Source organism: Poeciliopsis prolifica, unplaced genomic scaffold, assembly GCF_027474105.1.
Source record: "Poeciliopsis prolifica strain line A6 unplaced genomic scaffold, Auburn_PproV2 SCAFFOLD100, whole genome shotgun sequence".
NCBI classification, from domain to species: domain Eukaryota; kingdom Metazoa; phylum Chordata; class Actinopteri; order Cyprinodontiformes; family Poeciliidae; genus Poeciliopsis; species Poeciliopsis prolifica.
Window position 1 is genome coordinate 260,300 of NW_026562475.1, and position 15,584 is coordinate 275,883.

Genomic DNA, 15,584 nt, shown 5'->3' on the forward strand with positions numbered 1-15,584 from the left:
GGAAACAATCCGCCTTGGATTACTTTGTCTCAGAGTCCAGATTATGAATCATCACCTAATCTGATTATTATGGTGCAAAATTACCAGCCTCCTGATAAGCAGTTCAATCTGAAACTTCAGATCCACAGTCACTTCTTTAATAACTCTTGTCTTTTGTTGACCTGATCTTCTGTTTTCAGCAGTTCTCATAATTTTACAAAATCTAAAAGATACCAGATTTTGGTAACAAACAGATTACTTAATGTGACTTAAATCCTATAAATCACATTACAGAACAACTGAAACTAGGAATGAAGAGATGTAAAGAGAGAAAAATGATGTAACATGATTGCAATGGTGTCCATAAAAGTCCAAAAGCGCCACATTTCCCCCAACAATTAAAAACACATTATTTTACTAGTTCAGCAGTAAGTAGTTCAGTTATTAAACATAAAATGTTTTATTGAAACAGTCATATGTTTGTAGAAAAGTGATCTGTAAAACCTTGTAGATCCAAAATCTTAAAAGGGTGTCAAAGATTTCCATCATTAAAATGAAAGCATGCTGTTTCCAAGCTTTATTCATATATATTTTCATTATGTTCTTTTTTGCTGTTGATCTAAACTAAACATGAATGGAATATTAGTCAAACTTTCTTAGAATTTTTGATATATTTTTCTGTAAAAGTTGCTGGATGTTTTTTGTTGTTGTTTTTTTTCCCCATTTCCATAAAATTGAAAAAAATAAATAAATAAACTTACAAAAATAGAGCTAATAACAGAAATTTTAACCTGAGCTGTCAATTTTCATTTTAAGAAAACAAAGTTTTAGAAAAGCGGCGTTCAATTTCAGCTAATATCATGAGTCTAATGGATTTGAAGATTAGAAGTATTTTCTTTTATCTAATCAACAAATATACAAAACTTTAGCAAATAAAATAGGTTTATTCTTATCCATGTATTATCATTATAATCATAATTATCATAGAGCTGAAACTTCAAGTGTTCTCCAGGTCGGATATTTTTTTAGGTATCTATTGGCTAACAATAGAATAAAATTTGGTCAATTATGAACACTAAAATTGTGATTTGGATAAAAAATGTTTTTAAGATTCTTGGTGTATTTAGCTGAGTTTAATAAATGAAGTAAAATGAGTAAAAGTCAGGGGATAGATGTAAGAAACTGCAAAAAGTATTAATTTAAAACAAATTATTTGTTTTGTAGCAAAGCATGCCAAATGGTAAGATTTGACTCTGTCTGTAATTAAATATAAAAAGTATCCATCAACATCAAAGTCTGTACTGGTGTCCTGGGAAAATGTGAATTATTCTTGACTTGAAGTTATTGGACACAAAATCAAAAACATGTTCATCTGCCTCTAAAACACCTGGAGTGCATTATTAAAACTAAACACTTCAGACACTACAGGCAAAAACCTCTGAAATAATACTTTTTCAATCATTTTGATTTCTTATTGGATTCAGTTACAGTGACTCAACTGAATCTGAAATTCACACTGCTTTAGCTGTATCCTTTATCCTAAATAATTGGAATGCTGAAAAGTCTCAAAATATTTGAAGGATCTCTTTGTGCAAAGGCAGGACAAGAATACAAAAAGTGAAGCACACAGAAACAATAATACTTTCTGCCAAAAAAGAAAGAAACAAAATAACATCTAAACCAAATTGAAATCTTATTAATGCCACAATCACACTGAAACATGGCAGCATCATGATCTGAGGTAGAGCAGATAAATACTAACAAGTAAAGATCATTCATTAAAAACAGAGTTGTCTATCATTCAGAAAACCACTTTTTTCTGCTGGCAGCCAGAAGAAAATGAAATTATGAAATATTTTTATTGAAATTAAGAACACTTAACCAGAACAAACTGATATTTTTCAGGAGGTTTGGAGTAACAAATATTACACAATGTCACATCTAACAAAATAGAAAATCCGCAGGGGGTAAATTATAATTCTGCAGCTTTAACTGCCATTTCTTTACATTTTATTTCATCATATCAGCACGCATCAACAGAGTTGATCAGTGGAAGCAGCTGTATAACATGATGGAGGGGTTGTTAATGGAAATACCCACAACACACAATCTTATATAGGAATAAAAATCTGGGATCATTGGAGGTTTATTCCCTCAGCAGAAAGCATGAGGACAAAGCCGCAAACATTTCAAATAGACCTGTAGATGGAAAGGATTTACTATTCTAATTTTTCTTGTGAATATTACCAGATCTCAGAAACCATTAAAAAAATAAATGCGCCTCTAAACTGTCCAGAGTTGCTTTCTGCTGCCCTTTGGTGGTGGATGTGTTGAATTACAGTTCTGCATAGGCCTGAACCCCCTCAGCCAAATTATCGACAAGACTGGCTATGGACACCGACTCAAAAATGGGGCCAACATCAGTCACCTCCTATACATGGATGACATCAAGCTGTATGCCAAGAGTGAGCGAGACATCGACTCACTGATCCACACCACCACGATCTACAGCACTGACATTGGGATGTCATTCGGACTAGAGAAGTGTGGTCGGCTGATCACAAAGAGGGGGAAGGTGATCCACACAGAAGGAGTCTCATTCCCACAAGGAACAATAGCAGACATAGAGGACAGTTACAAGTACCTGGATATACCACAAGCAAATGGCAACCTCGATGAGGCCACAAGGAAAGGAGCCACAGCTAAATACCTCCAACGGATAAGGCAAGTCCTGAGAAGCCAGCTCAATGGCAAGAACAAAATCCATGTGATAAACAGCTATGCCCTGCCAGTAATCAGATACCCTGCTGGAGTAATCAGCTGACCAAGGAGGAGATAAAAGCCACAGATATTAAGACTAGAAAGCTACTAACCATGCATGGAGGGTTCCATCCCAAATCCAGCACCCTGAGACTGTACACGAGCCGCAAGGACGGAGGCAGAGGACTAGTGAGTGTGAGAACCACTGTCCAGGACGAAACAACTAAGATCCATAAATACATCAGGGACAAAAGCCTCAACAGACAATGTGCTCAGTGAATGTCTCAGACAACAGGGAACGGAGGTCGAGGTGCCAGAGATACCATCATGGGAGGACAAGCCCCTACATGGGATGTACCACCAGCAAATAACCCAAGTGGCTGATATCAGTAAATCCTACCAATGGCTGGAAAAAGCTGGACTCAAGGACAGCACAGAGACCCTCATCCTGGCCACCCAGGAACAGGCCCTAAACACCAGAGCAATAGAGGCCCAGATCTACCACACCAGACAAGACCCAAGGTGTAGGTTGTGTAAGGAGGCCCCTGAGACAGTCCAGCACATCACAGCAGGGTGATACCCTAGGGTACCTAGGGTATCACCCTAACCCTAACCCTAACAGATCCCAGGAACAACATCAGACATCTCAGTCCAGAAATGTGCAGTCCTTGGCACAGCCAAGATACTGCAGGACCCTCGAGCTCCCAGGCCTCTGGTAGAGGACCCGAGCTCAGAGGATAAGAAGGGATTTTTTATATATATATATATGGGCTCCCACCTTATCGTGGTGGAGGGGTTTGAGTGTCTGTCTGTCTGTCTATCGATGTATGTATTTACACTGTATTCCAAATTATTATGCAAGTGATATTTTCTCAGATTTTTCTAAATGGTGAATGTAAATGATGGACACTATGATATTCAAGTCATAAACTATTACAGTATAAATCAAATTTTACTGTAAAAAGCTCCCAATGAGAACAGTATTTTTTTCAAAAATAAAAAATTCAAAATGCACCGTTCCAAATTATTATGCACAGCAGATTTTCTAAACATTTTATGGATTATAAATAACTACAAATGGTCATTCTGTGAATGTGCAGCATTAAGAGGTCACATGTACTAAAATCAAAAGCTATTTCAATCAAAAACATCTTAACAGAGTTGCATGTTAACATAGGACCTTCTTTCATATCATCTGCTCAATTCTTGCATCCATTGAACTTGTGAGTTTGTGGAAAGTTTCTGCTTGAATTTCTGAACAACTCTGTTTGAAAATAAATCTTCATATATGGCTCGGCCCACTGCGACCGTTTCTGCTTGTGAACACTTATGAGGGGTGGCTGAATAGTAGGTTCATGCACCTCTATCTCTTTTAGCCTCTTTTATCTGCTTACACACACACACTGTAGCTTACATAACCATGTCTATGTGTGACTGCTGGCAGTCATCTGTAAACAGCCTGAAACTGATTAGACTACCTTTTAGGAGGGTACAGATTGCAGAGAAGTATAAAAGCTAAAGTCACGCTACAATCTTTGCCTCACTTGATGTTACCCCTAAGGTGAGCAAAGTGTGGCTCAGCACAGGATGGTGAATGCAACTCTGTATTTGTTCCATTTGTATAAAATGTATGGCTTGTAACATTTGATCATTTTTCAGCAATATAGCCTGTTTTATGAACCAAATCTCATTATTTGTCAAGGTAATTTACACCGAGAGGTTCTGGTCGGGTCCTTAAACCGGTTAGTGGACCTGGTGAAGCACAGAGACAAAAAGTAATGAACTCCAACAGTAGTATGACTTTGCCATGTTTGTAGATCTAGGAAGATTTTTTCATATTGAATTAAGATATTTCTTCCTCCCCAGAGCAATTTCTAAGTCTTGCCAGAGATCCTCGATGAAGCTCATTAAATTATCCAGGTTCCAAACAGATGTGAAACATTTATAATGGCTTGCTGTGTGAAAAAGGCTGTATTACAAACTGCCATGCTGAGCCATTAAGGGGCGGGGCTTGGAGCAGCTGCAGCATGGAGACGAAGGAAGGGAGAGAGAAAGAAAAGAGTGGAAAAGGAGTATAGTTACCTTCGCATTTGTTTATTTAACTGGCTGTTTGTCGTTTATTGTTACCTTTCTTGATGTGTGTGTGTGGAAATACAAGTGATGTTAGATATTAATAATATTGTTTATTTAGCAGAGTATTTTAGTTTTACCCTTAATTAATAGCATGCTCTGTTCACTTGCACACTTAGTTATTATACACGGTGGGTTTTTCATGGCGTGTATTTATGTAGAAACGTGAAGTTTATAATCATTGATAGCGCAGTTATTCAGTATGTGTGATGCCATTTCAGTCATTTAATTCAGACACTGATGCTGTATTGTTTATTTTCTACAATTACCTAAATAAAGAAATAAACCGCAAATAAACAGCAGAGAAACAATAGGCCTTCGCAGCGCTTAGCTGCTCGGGCCTAAATACGAGTTGAATCACCTGGAGTACGATTTAGAGTCCTGACCGACTCACCAGTGTTCTGAATATTCACACCAGCAAGTGCAACTTCTAATTTTTCACTGTTTGTCACATTAAAACAGAAAAATTAAGTATTTTGAAACCAGTTACTGCAGCTATGTGGTTGGTTACTTGAATGGAGAGGACTGGTGGACGTGCCTCTGCTGACCTCCAGTTGTACTGCGTTTGGTCAGCGTGGCTCATCACTCATGTCCTGGAGGTTCAGAGGTCAAACCGGTGACCTCACAGGAAATGAAAAAGACTGTGAACTGTGTGGCGGCTGGAAGCAATGGACCTTACCAATGAGCTTCATGCAGCCTCGAGGCAGGAACATATTCAAGTGTAGCAGCTGCTTCCAGACGCTCAGAAACAGACGGAGTCCCGAAGGTTTTCTCCTCTGAAACGACGAGGAAAAACTTCAACCAATAAGATTCAAGGTTCACACTCAGCTTTTATTGGGAACAAAGATAAAACTACTTCGCTGAAGATCTTATGTAGGCACTTCACATCAACAAATGCAAACAATGTGGAGCTCATTCATCAGCTGTGATTTTGTAAAGTAGCAGCTCAAAAACTGCCTGACAGGGAACTCGTACCATTTGAGTGGAGTTCTTCACTCTGAAACTCAGTCATGTTGCACAGCTGTAAGCCCGCCCCCACTGGTCAAAGTGAGTAACTGGAAATACTCAAAAAACAAATAATCAAAAATCAAATATACAAGCGTGGACCTAAGAGGAGAAGCGAGCAGCACAGACGCTGGTGTGGCAGTTGCTACGGCACAGGGAATGAGAGAAGGAGTCGCAGAATGTACAAGACAAGTCGGCAGAGAGAGCGGTGTTTGTTTAGTCCTTCATGAGCTTTTTGTCTTCGAAGTAGGTCTGCTCGATGCGCCTGCAGAAGGACAGCAGGTTGCTGTAGTTCTTGACCCGCCCTGCCAGCTCAGTGCTGGTGAGTCTGGTGGTGAGGATGGTGAAGAGGTGGCCGAACACCAGCGCATCCAGCTCCGTCGCCCTGCAACACACAGCAAAGCTGCTTCATGAAAACAGCCTGGCAAATCAGGAATTCAGATTCCTGATTTAGTTTTGTTTCTTTACATTTTAACATCCCAACTCTGCTTTATTCAGTTTAGTTCAAAAATGCTGTATTGATCTCAATTAAAAGTCATCTCAGTAACTTCAAAAATCATCATTGGGCAGGAAAGGAGCTTCTGACTGAAGACATTAGGCTAAATTGACTGTCAAATTGCAGAATTTGGAATAAAATAGTCAATTTTCAATAAATTGTGTTTTTTTTCCAATAAAATGTTTTTGCACTAGGAGGTGGTAGTTTTCTGGATGTCTTTTCTGTATTTCACAAAAACTGCAATAGAAACACTTTTTTCACAACAAGACTTGCATGATCAAACTGCCGGTCGTTACTTCTGATGAAGAAAACAGGAAGTGGTAGGATGACGGTTCAGAGCAAACTAACTTATTCATGTGTGATTTTAATTGGGTTCCTTATTTAATGTGTTGAAATAGAATTTTAAAGTAGCACAATAGTACACAAGTTAACATTAATGTTAAGATAAACTTAGATACAAATCCAAACTAAGACAACTGGTGACTCTTTGAACTTACATAAATTCCTAATCAGAAAGCAGTCTTATACTCCCTAAGGAACATTTCAGACAGGGAGTGTATTGGCTATCAGGGCAATAAATTCTTTACTCAGGGTTGAATAGTTCAGGCAAACATTAAAAACTATAGAAGTCTGTTACAACATCAAACATATTGGTATATTTCTCTAAGCATTAAAAAGCATGTTTTTAATTAGTTAGTTTTAGATCCAACTTATAGTTAGTATGAAGCAATACATTTTGTGCGAGTTTGTTTAAAAAACACCAACTGGTTTCTTGTTGAATCATTTTGAGGCAGAGATAACGTTCCAGCTGCACGTCATATATCACAGTCTGGACAGAGGCTGGTATGAGAAGAGCTGGGGGTTTCAGTGGGTCTCAGAGGTAATAAAATTAACATTAAGACAGCCCACACAAAGGAAAACACACCTCCTAATGCATATATTTAAATGATGAGAATACACATAATTATAAAATGGTTTGTTTTAGAGCAGAAGTTGGAATCTCTTTGTGCTGAGTGAGAGTTTCCCAGAAGATGCATCTTTTGTTTGTTTCTGTTTCCCTTTTTACTCAGGTAATTGTTTCTGTTTTGTCATGTCTTGGACTTTTGATGATCTAGGTGAGATGCTCATTGTAACATTCTTTTTGCATTGATTTTCTCTGGATAAAACTCTGGATATCTGAAGCCTGACGTCGTATGATTGCTCTTTCTCCCTGCACATATATACAGACACAAGAATTCGGAAAAAGAGGAATGAATTAACGAGCTAAATCAAGTTATTCCTCTTTTTAATTCTTAACAAATGGAAACACCAATTTTGCAAAATTGCATTTTTTCCACATCAGAATATCAAGAAAGTTTGTAATGAAAACGCAGCTACTCATGTGGTCATTAGCTTCTTTAGCTAACAGGTAAAATAAAGAGCTATGCAGCACAGAAGATATTTCACAGTAACTTGTCCTGAATGATAGCATCAGTAATGAGTGAAGTAATTAGTAAGTGCCGCAAATTGGGCTCCTTTGTTTTTCCCACTTCTCTCTGCCTCATTGTGTGCCCAGAAAGTCAGGCAGGCAGAGAGAGGCTTAAGTCAAGGATGTCCATTCTGTTGGATGAAAGAGATGCTTTGAGGATGCTAATCAACTGCTAAATAAAAAAAAACAGCTTGTTGCCATGGTTGCACACAATAAGGGTCCAAAAGTATAAAAGGAGCAAAAATTCTTCCATCTGCTCTAAGCAAATCAGAGCCGCCATAAGAAACACAGATGTAGAATCTATGTTATTGGCATTTTTGTGACAGACCCACAATAAGTTCAGGGTTTCCCCCAGAAAATGTGTTAAGCCAAGGCGGTCCATGGGTGGTCCCCCGTATTTTTGTATTAAAAGATCTTATGTTGACAGACAATGTAAAAATATAGTAGGTAATTAGACGTTATGGGAAAATATTATGAGTGAAATGCTATTTAAACCCACGACTGTAGAATCTTAAAAACAACTAATCAAAAAATAGTTAAAATACATATTGGTTATTTGCACTTCTTTTTGATACAGATTAAGACAGCAGCTCCAGAAGGCCCCCATTTATGGGGCTTCAGGGGCCCATGGATGCTCATATTTTACCACTGATATATAATTGTAACATTTATTTATTGAGATGATCAATGCTGTTAGATTTCATTTTAAATCGTCTCAGCAAATAATTTAAATTGTTTAACATTTAAATGTAAGATTTTAAGGAGCTGGCAAGTTTACTTTGTAAAGATTCAGAAAACAATATTCATAGTTAGATTGTTTTGTTACCATAGCAATAGTTTCCTATGAGTTTAATCTTTGAGTTTGGTTTTTCTTTGTTCACAACTACAAATTAGTTAACTGCAATTATCACTTATTACCTTTTAGGTGGGTCAATTAAACTACTCCGCCTCTCCCAGATATGTAAATATTCTTACATTTTACTAAATCTAACACAAATGCTTTTAGCAGCAAGAGGGGCCCCTAAGTCAAATTCTGCTCAAGGCCTCACACGGCGTTGGGCCGGCCCTGCATAATGAGTTAAATCTGCTGCACTGCAGGCAGAGATGCGCAACAAAATGCTACTAATATGACTTTAGTAGTTCTTCCATTTTGTATCTGTTATATTTTTAATACGCGCCACAGAAACTGTTTTGGTTACTTGAGTTTTAAGAGACGAGATTCTCAGATCTCCATGTAGCTGTGTGCATCAACTCTGGCTGACTACATGGACAAAGCATTTGATATGGTTTGATGCTTCATGTAACCTGAAAAATAACAATAGAAATAATAATAAAATAATATAAAACCAGCGTGATGCGTCACGACAAGTCGAGCGTGAAAATTCCTCATTGGGCTGAACCTGCATGACGAAGTTAGCACTGGTTCGTTAATCACTAACGCACTGGAACCACATACAGAAACTTTATAGGAAATACGGGATCAAACGCTGGGCAGCGTGTTGAGATGTAAAAGCCGCATAATTCTTTGTTCAATCTGACCGCTCTCTCAACGTACTCCTCTGAAAGCAAGTTATTCCTGCAGCTGTGCAACCACAGGTAACACAGTGGGTTTTAAACTCTTACATATTCAAGCCCAATGAAACCAGTTGCTTTAAATTGAAATAAGACAGATTCAATTTTAGCCCTACCAGAACCTCATCTTCCACCTGAACCATTAAATCCGGTAAAGAGAACAGTCAGGGAAACTTGCCTTCACATTTTCATTGATAGAAAATGAAAGTATTGTATAATGCATTTCATAGTTATGTGCTCCTTTGTGTTGGTGTATCGGTAATTTCAATCATTTCAATGTTACATATTGCTGATGCGCCTGTCAAGGAAACAAATAAAAAAATAATGGAACAACAAAATTGCTTTCAAATAGTTTCAAAAATAAATTTTGCCAACTTATTTTTGATGCTTTCTCAAGTTTAATATTGTGGATTTTAAAGATTATTGACCAATTTTCAATGGAGCAAGCTTGCTCAAATGTAATGCTGATATATATATATATCCATGAGGTGGTGCTCAGACATGTTTGTGCTTAGCAGATTGATACATACTGTTTGTTGAAGAAGTAAGGCTGAGTGCCCAGTCTCTGAGACAGAGCCTGACAGCACTGGTTCACATCTTCATAGACCTAAAACACATAGAAACAGCAGATGTCTGATTTTCAGGTAGATATTTCCCCAGCTACAAGTGTTCACACATCTTTGACTTTTTTACATTTTCTCTCGCATCACAACCAAAGTTTGATTGATTTTATTCCAGATTAGTGTGATAGACCAAAAGTGTCTCTAGCAACTTTTTAACCATAACTCAGTCAAATTTAAGGGAGCCGCTGTGAACAGTTTCTAAGTTTTCCCACAGATTTTCCATCTAGTTTTTATAGGTCCATGTTCTGTGACATTACCGAGTGTTGGTTCACCAGAGCTTGCCTGCCGCAGAAAGCAATAAATCAATGAATCACATGGCAGATTAAAACGAGCTCAATCAATTCCATTTGAATGATTTATTGATTTCTCTTTCTACTGAAACTGCTCTTCAGTCTGGTGTTTTTGGCTCGCTTCTTTTAAAGGACAATTTTGTTTACAGAGACATCATGATTTGTTTCATTTATTGTTTCTGTTATTTTATTTACTTATATTTAAAATGTCTTCCAGCTCCAGTGTTAAATATTCAGAAGAATTTATGTTACCTGAAAATGTTCTCAAACAGCAATATAGCTTTTAACATTAACAGGCCTACACTGAACCTCAGACATGATCAGTCTGGCTGTACTAGAGAGTCTGGCAGCTTGCTGCTGTAATGTGATGAGATGCAGATGGCAGTAATGATAAGCCATCTGCATTACAGGATGCATAAAGTGATTATGAAGCAGGTTAGCTTCAATAAAGAATCAAGCTTCATGTTAAAAACATTTTGAAATATGATAAGGCTTCAGCCCGTCTGAACCTGCTCCAGCGTCTTCCTTCCCCAGCCGATGGCGTTCATCTTTCTGCGCACGTCCCACTGCTTCTGGTAGGCCAGGATGTTCCCAAGAGGCCAGGAGTACGGGCTGCTGTACCTGGGCCGAGAAATCTGCACACAATGGAGACAGCTAAGAGAAATTCATGCTTTTGGTTCCGACATCAGAGGAAAGAGGAAGACGGACCTCGGCTGCCGTGGCGTCGTCGCACCACTGGACGAACAGCTGCAGAGAGGTGACAAAAGCTGGGTGAGAAGCTGCTGCAGCCCTGAAGCATCAGTGTGTGAGTCTGACCGTTACCTCAGAAGTAAGCAGCATGTTGTACACCAGCTCCATGTACGCTTTCATCTCGGCTCGCTGGACGTCGTCCAAGCCGTCGCTCAGCGAGTGGCCCTTGAAATCACAAACGCATCACTCCCTGTCACCTGAGGAAGATGCACCCTGCCAAAGCTCAACAACCTTCACAAATGTTGAAAGATTTGGGTTTTATCTAGAGACGCTCCAATCAGGTTTTTTGCTGCCGATTCTGAAACCGATCACCAATCAGGGCCGATCACCGATTACTGCCGATCACCTGGATTGACTGTTAATTTTTTGCTTTAGATATAACTGCTACGATGTGATCTGGGAAAATAGAAAAAGTATTTATTGGCAAAATAATTTATTTATCTCTCAATAATGTCACCTAATTTATGTCTAATTTAGACATACAACATGCAAGATACTTGCAGGCACAATACACCAGCTATTCAGCCAAAGGGACAACTGAAAAACCTGCTATCAGTGAATCAATATTTAACAGTATGACTCTTGAGAGCCTAAATAAATCTTACAACACTGCCTATTTGAAATAATATCAAATAAGAAAGGAAACATTAATTTACAGTCAAATGAAGGTTGCATCACATTGAGCAATCCTGAGTTACTACATCCAAACTTCCTGAGAGCATGGCTGGCTGACAAATGTTATCAGAACCTGATTGGTTGTTTCTGACTGAGCTGAGTAATTCTGCAGAACACAGGAAGGAGGTAGAGGAGATTGACTGTCTTATGTTAGGGCATAGCAAAAGTTTGAATACATATGTAAAATCTTGTTTAAGTTACAAGGTACAGCTTTAAGCAGATGTTCAATGTGAGAGTTCACTGCCGGGTGGAGCAGAAACAGCACTACGGCTGTGAAATATTACTACCAGGAGCGCAGCGTGGCGGTCCAACAGTGAGAGCAGAACCAACATCTTACACTGCAATCCCAAAGACTTTAGTCATTTATTGGGTTATTTGTTTAGCTTTGTAACCGTCATGCTCGTTCCAGAGTTGGTTATGTGCTGCTTTACCTCCTGTCTGATCGCTCCAGATGTATTTTTTTTCCTGCAGTGAACCTCGATATAATCATACTATATCAAGTATGTTTGGTTTTTTTTAATGTCATATCAGACTCGTAGCGTTGATACATCTTGACATGCTTCACACCTGAGGTATTTTTCCATCAAAACACAAAAACTTCACCATTATCTCTGAGCGTTGAAGTTCCTCACCACATTGCTTAGGATTTGTAGTTGTGTGCTTGCACAGTGTGAGGGAAAAAGGAGAAAATCTTTCCCTCACAGAAAAGAGGGAGAGGTTTCCCTCTTTTCCCTTGATGACATACAGATCAGTGACAAGCAGATGATCGGTTTTTGTGATTGACAACAAGAGAGAGTGCTCTGCGATCACAAATCATACACTTTTTCATGGAAATGGGCTAATTACGATTGGTGGCTGATCGATCGGCACACCTCCAATTTTATTACCTTGGCTTTAGTGAACTGCACAATCGGCCCCAGTTCAGACACCACCTGGTTGCCCACATGGATGAAGGGGATTTTCCCTACGGAGAGAACAAACATCAGGAATGTAGGCTTGGAATGGCAGGACGCCTGTGGGTGGTGTACTGACCAGACGGTGACATGTACTCAGCGTTGTATCTGCAGACAACCTGAACTGGCAGACCACACATCCGGAGATAGGCCTGCATGTGAAAAGGCAGAGAAGTCAAAACTCCTTTCCTGGTTTAGAAAAGGCAAAGCCAGAGCCTATAACATGTGGAAGACAATGAGGGTTTCTGCAGTATCAGTGTGTTTAACGTGGGAAATGTACAACACTACTGGAAGAGATTCTTTAATAGTACAGCACACTGTATACTGGTAAAGACTGGGGTGCACTGACTGGTTTTCTGGTCAACCACAATCTTTAAAAAGCTTCACTTAATTAAATACCACTTCACTTCATTTAGTTCAATACCAATTGTTTTTTGAAAAGTCGCAAAATATAAAATTGCTTAGTTGGCAACAGTGGGGTAACTATGGCTTTTGTTTTGCGGTTAAAGGATTTTTTGGCTCTTAGCAGCCTTTGACTGGGCTGCATTGCATGTATTTACAAATGTAGAGATTTCACAGAATTAGTATTAAAAACGTCTGCAGAGAAAAAAATACAGAAATCAAAGTTTCACCTGAACAGACAGAGACGAGGCATGGTCTGAGAGCAGGATCTGATCGTCTGCAGCAGAGAAATGCTTCAACATTAGGACACATTTAGGCAAAAAATGTTCTGCATTTACTCCAACTTACCCTTTAGCGGTTGGTACAAGGTTGCATTATCAGGCCAAGGCTCTGTAGCTGTCGGTCAAAAACAAGCAGATTTTAATTCTTCACACCAACTTTAAGTGGAATCTGTCTGGTAACACAAACTGTTTTAACATTTTTACTTTAAAATCTACTAAGTCAAAATTCAAGCACTGGAATATCCCCAGCTCCGTTAGCTACAAAGCCCAGAGTATTACCCCTCACCATTGTGCTTGACCACTGATCCAATAAAATCTTGTTTTCAAGACTAATTCAAACTATATGATGATTTTGTTAAGCACATATTTTGGTGCAAAGTTGTTAATTTAGTGATACAATTAAAAACTCTTAAGTTACTTTTTAGGTTAACATGTTAACTGCAGATTGAAGAGTCAAAGCTGACCCTCTTGTTTTGTTCTTCCTCACCTTAAACTGCGGTGTTGCATATTTTCTACCTGGGATTAAACTGTCTGGTTGCAAATAGGTGGATTTACAACTGACGTCTTTCTTCTCTGATAGTTTCTTTAAGGTGCAAACCTCTAAATTCATCAAATCCTTTCGTTTTCAAGACGTTAGCTTATAGTAAGTTAATGAAATGTTTTTAATTGGTGGATTTATGCTTTGTAACCTGCCACATTTAACTGAAAGCAGTACAGTTACCTTTTGGCGCAATTTCTTATTTTATTTTCAATAACGTGTGTGTTAAATGTTTTGATCGGCTTACTTGTACAGGACAAAACCTAAAATTGATGCCTATGTAATCCTGGTCAGCCTGGCTGAGCTAGCTAGCTAATGCTAGCCTACAAACGGCTCACTGTTGAGGAACTAGGTAACCGCATTACCTGCCATTTGCGACACGAAAGCCTCCGCCGCCAGCGACATGTTGCAGCACTCTTTCTTTAATTACAACCAGAGCTAAGAACAAGTTCTGCTGCATGTAAGGTTAAGGATAAGTATTCTGCAGTCATGCAACCTTCCGTCTGTGATTAACGTCCCCCAAGAAACTTCTTCTTCTTTTCTATTATGGCGAATAGCAAGCAACTTTAAGGTGCATACCGCCACCTACTGTACACGAGTGTGTAGCAACAGTATTTTACACCAGATTCTGTTTTTAATTTTGTATTTTGAAGAAAAATACATAGTGCTTTCCTTAAGATGCAAATATCCATTATATTTCCATCATTTTCTAGTATTCCTTTCAAACTCCATTCTTGATCTGTCCTTCCAACTATTCTTCTTGATTTCTCCCTTTCATGTTCATATGGTTTACAGTTCATCAATACATGTTTGACATTTTCATTCTCTCCACATTCTTTACACATGTCTTTATTTTTCTTACCTATTACATATAAAGTATCATTTAAATATGTATGCCCTACTCTTAATCTAATCATTATTATTTCTTCCCTTCAATTTCTCTCCTTAATATTTCTACTGAATATAGACTTCTGTATTTTATATAATTTCCTTTCTTTTTTATGTTCAATTCCACCTTTTTTGCCATATTTCCATTTCTTTATTCTTAATAATTGATTTTCCTTCCCCTTTCCCAATAGGTATTTTAATCGTTATTGCCTGATCTAAAGCCCTTTTTGCTCATTTATCTGCCCTTTCATTGCCTTTTACACCTTCATGTGCTGCACCCAACAGAACCAAATATCAATACAACCTCTGTATAATCTAAATAAGCTGTGTTGAATTTCTAGTACTAGATCTTTCCTATCATTTCCTTCTCCCTGAATACTTTCTATTGCTGCTTTGGAATCTGTGCAAATGACTGTTCATCTGCCTGGACGAACCTCCTCTACTCACTGTAAGCTGATGATAACATTTCTGCTGTGAATACAGATAGTTGATCAGATAATCTCTTAGAAATGTCAAGTTTAAACTCAGATATATATATTCCTATTCCCACACATCCTTTTAAATTCTGGGAACCATCTGAATATATCTTAATATAATTATGAGTTTCTTAAATATACGTCAGTCTTTATCCCTATTTCATTCAAATTCCAATTATTTTTCATTTAAGGAGTTTCATGTCAACATTTACCTCTGGAAAAATCTATGGATTTCTAACACTAACGGATTAAATTGAGCTATTTCTTTATCTTCTAATCCATATATTTTAATCCATTT

At 38.2% G+C, this 15,584-nt stretch overlaps 2 protein-coding genes across 2 annotated transcripts in view; both read right to left on the reverse strand.

Annotated features, from left to right (window-relative positions):
• Positions 1 to 5,632, reverse strand: part of cdh5 (cadherin 5) — a 101,094-nt gene extending 95,462 nt beyond the window's left edge. The window contains exon 1 of the mRNA XM_055023415.1: positions 5,549 to 5,632. The gene's annotated coding sequence lies outside the window, so the exon portion shown is untranslated. The remainder of the gene's footprint in view (positions 1 to 5,548) is intronic.
• A 47-nt stretch (positions 5,633 to 5,679) lies between these two features.
• Positions 5,680 to 14,450, reverse strand: mtx2 (metaxin 2). The gene is made up of 10 exons (XM_055023416.1): positions 14,288 to 14,450; positions 13,452 to 13,499; positions 13,334 to 13,380; positions 12,781 to 12,853; positions 12,636 to 12,712; positions 11,146 to 11,238; positions 11,032 to 11,070; positions 10,833 to 10,958; positions 9,941 to 10,017; positions 5,680 to 6,259 (listed from the first exon to the last, which is right to left on the reverse strand). The coding sequence occupies exons 1-10, from the start codon at positions 14,325 to 14,327 to the stop codon at positions 6,091 to 6,093; spliced, it is 789 nt and encodes a 262-aa protein (XP_054879391.1). The 5' UTR covers positions 14,328 to 14,450; the 3' UTR covers positions 5,680 to 6,090.
• Positions 14,451 to 15,584: the final 1,134 nt, after the last annotated feature.

What these genes read in the sequence shown, in the direction of transcription:
- mtx2 (XM_055023416.1), bottom strand. Translation starts at nt 14,327, where the DNA reads ATGTCGCTGGCGGCGGAGGCTTTCGTGTCGCAAATGGCAG. An exon ending in TGAGTACATGTCACCGTCTG is followed by an intron (nt 12,713 to 12,780) that starts GTCAGTACACCA and finishes TTCTCTCCGTAG; the next exon opens with GGAAAATCCCCTTCATCCAT. An exon ending in TGCAGTTCACTAAAGCCAAG is followed by an intron (nt 11,239 to 12,635) that starts GTAATAAAATTG and finishes TGTGATTTCAAG; the next exon opens with GGCCACTCGCTGAGCGACGG.